Source organism: Vespa velutina, chromosome 25 (assembly GCF_912470025.1).
Source record: "Vespa velutina chromosome 25, iVesVel2.1, whole genome shotgun sequence".
NCBI lineage: Eukaryota > Metazoa > Arthropoda > Insecta > Hymenoptera > Vespidae > Vespa > Vespa velutina.
Genome location: NC_062212.1, coordinates 1,507,067 through 1,509,566, shown reverse-complemented (window position 1 = coordinate 1,509,566; position 2,500 = coordinate 1,507,067). Strand labels below are relative to the sequence as shown.

Below are 2,500 nucleotides of genomic sequence, written 5' to 3'. Positions count from 1 at the left end.
AGTCTTTGAAAAAAAAAAAAAGAAAAGAAAGGAAAAGAAAGAAAGAAAGAAAGAAAAAAAAAATATTCAACATGAAGGTAACAAATTTGGATGAACGTATCCATGTGTTGGACAATGACTCAAATGTCATGACCGTCATCAAAGATATTGCAATGAGCGGATTGCAAGAAGAAGCTTTCTATGTACTTGACATTGGAGATATTGTGCGCAAACATCAAATTTGGAAGGAGAAATTGCCACGTGTTGATCCATATTATGGTAAATTATAAATTTCATAACAATTGAATCATTAATATTTATATTATTATTATATGTATCATAAATAATAATTAAATATATTAATTAATTCTTTTATAGCTGTCAAGTGTAACGATAATTTAATTGTAATTGAAGTCTTGGCCGCGCTTGGAATTGGATTCGATTGTGCTTCTAAAGTATGTATAATATTCAATTTATGTGTATATATATTATTATTATTAATATATATATTATTCATATAAAATACTAATTCTAATATTAAATGTTTAGACTGAAATTAATAAGGTATTAAGTATTGGAGTTGATCCATCCAGAATTGTATTTGCTAATCCTGCTAAACCAGCTTCACATATACGTCATGCTGCTGCTATGGGAGTCGAAACAATGACAGTAGATAATGAAAGCGAATTGCATAAAATCAAAAAGCTTTTTCCAACAGCCAAGGTAATTGTCATTAAGTATGAATAACTTTATTTCGATATATGAATGAACTTAACCCCTTGAGTGCTGAATACTCTTGATCTATGCAGTCCGTACGGACAGCGCGCGGCTGGCGCTGACGATCGACAGGGACTGAATACTTTTTCGCGCAATAGAAACAATTGCTGAACATTTACATTTGACCATAGTAATACACTGATCATTTTTGCCAGGCGCATATTTGCGTCCGTAGTCCATATTGATAGCATCTTTCGAGCGCATATTTGCGTCCATAGTCTATATCGGCGGCTCTCGCTGGACGCATATATGCGCCCATGGCACTCAAAGGGTTAAACTTTTTTTTTTTTTTTTTTTTTTTTTTTTTTTTTTATAATAGCAAATTGATCATACAATTTTCTTATCCTTTTAACAGGTTATAATTCGTATTCGTTGTGACGCAGAAGTAGCCCAATGTCAGCTTGGTATGAAATTTGGTTGCGAACCAACACAGGAAGCTCCTAATCTTTTACGGCTTGCAAGAATATTAAACTTAGATGTTGTTGGTATAAGCTTTCACGTTGGATCAGGATGTCAGGATCCACCTGTTTATCAACGAGCCATTCATCATTCAAGATTGTTGTTTGATTTAGCATCTGACCTTGGATTTAATCCATATCTATTAGATATTGGTGGTGGTTATCCAGGAAATAAAGGGAGTACCATTGACAAAATTGCTGATATCATTAACAAAGCTCTTGATGAATATTTTAATAGTGAGTAATAAATTGTTTTGAATTTTAATCAATGTAAAAATTGATTTTCAATAAATAATAATAATAATATTAATATTAATATTAATAAATGTTTAGCTGATGACGTACACATAATTGCTGAGCCTGGTAGATTCTACGTAGCATCTGCATTTACTTTAGCCACAAGTATTCACAGCAAGCGTTCAGTTCGTGGCGATGAAAATTCTCCAAATTCAATAACGCACAATATGTATTATATCAATGATGGCGTTTATGGATCTTTTAATTGTTTATTATATGATCATCAACGTGTAACACCCCTTCCCCTAAAGGTAAGAATAATTCCCCTAAAGGAAGAATATTTTTCATTGTCAAAGGATTTTTAAAATTAAATTAAAAAGGATATATATATATATATATATTATTATTATTATTGTTGTTTTTTTCTATATTAATCATTGTTTAATATATTTATTCATAACAGAATGGTTGTGGAAAGATGATACCCTCAAGTATTTGGGGACCGACTTGTGATGGTCTAGATCAAGTTGTTGAAAATATTCTCTTATATGAAATGGATCTTGGCGATTGGATTATTTTTGAAAATATGGGCGCATATACATTGCCTGTAGCTTCACCATTTAATGGATTCCCAGTACCAAAGGTTCATGTTGTTGCTGACGAAAGCATTTGGTAAGTACATAAAATGCATATATATATATATATATATATTTTTTTTTTTCTTTTTTTCTCCACCCTTTTTTATTACATTCCAATAATAATTCCTAATAAAAAATTACATTAACATAATGATTATATTGTAGATTCTTCTTATTCCTTCTTATTGATTTATTTATTTTTTTCTTTCTTCTTCCTATTTCACATTTTTTACAGGCTTTTATTGAAAGATGCATTGCCCTTAACCGAAGATCATTTTGTAATCGGTAACACACCAGCTAACTTAAGACTTGGCCTGGACATTGGTGGAACTGATATTGATGCATGGAATAGTCCAACAACAATTGAATTGGCATCCGCTGAAATGTTAACAGAAGATGCAACAACATCAT

At 31.1% G+C, this 2,500-nt stretch overlaps 1 protein-coding gene across 3 annotated transcripts in view; it reads left to right on the top strand.

The window, feature by feature from the left end:
• LOC124957329 (ornithine decarboxylase-like) overlaps positions 1 to 2,500 on the top strand; it is a 7,116-nt gene that overhangs the window by 4,359 nt on the left and 257 nt on the right. For 2 of the 3 annotated variants that reach the window (XM_047514286.1, XM_047514287.1), the window contains exons 3-9: positions 1 to 258; positions 358 to 434; positions 529 to 702; positions 1,112 to 1,451; positions 1,548 to 1,762; positions 1,915 to 2,123; positions 2,325 to 2,500. The exon at positions 1 to 258 is cut by the window's left edge and continues 40 nt beyond it; the exon at positions 2,325 to 2,500 is cut by the window's right edge and continues 257 nt beyond it. In XM_047514286.1, coding sequence (XP_047370242.1) covers positions 72 to 258; positions 358 to 434; positions 529 to 702; positions 1,112 to 1,451; positions 1,548 to 1,762; positions 1,915 to 2,123; positions 2,325 to 2,500 — 1,378 coding nt within the window. In that variant the 5' untranslated portion in view covers positions 1 to 71. Of the gene's footprint in view, positions 259 to 357; positions 435 to 528; positions 703 to 1,111; positions 1,452 to 1,547; positions 1,763 to 1,914; positions 2,124 to 2,254 lie in introns of all 3 variants that reach the window. The other variant, XM_047514288.1, reaches the window with a different exon arrangement.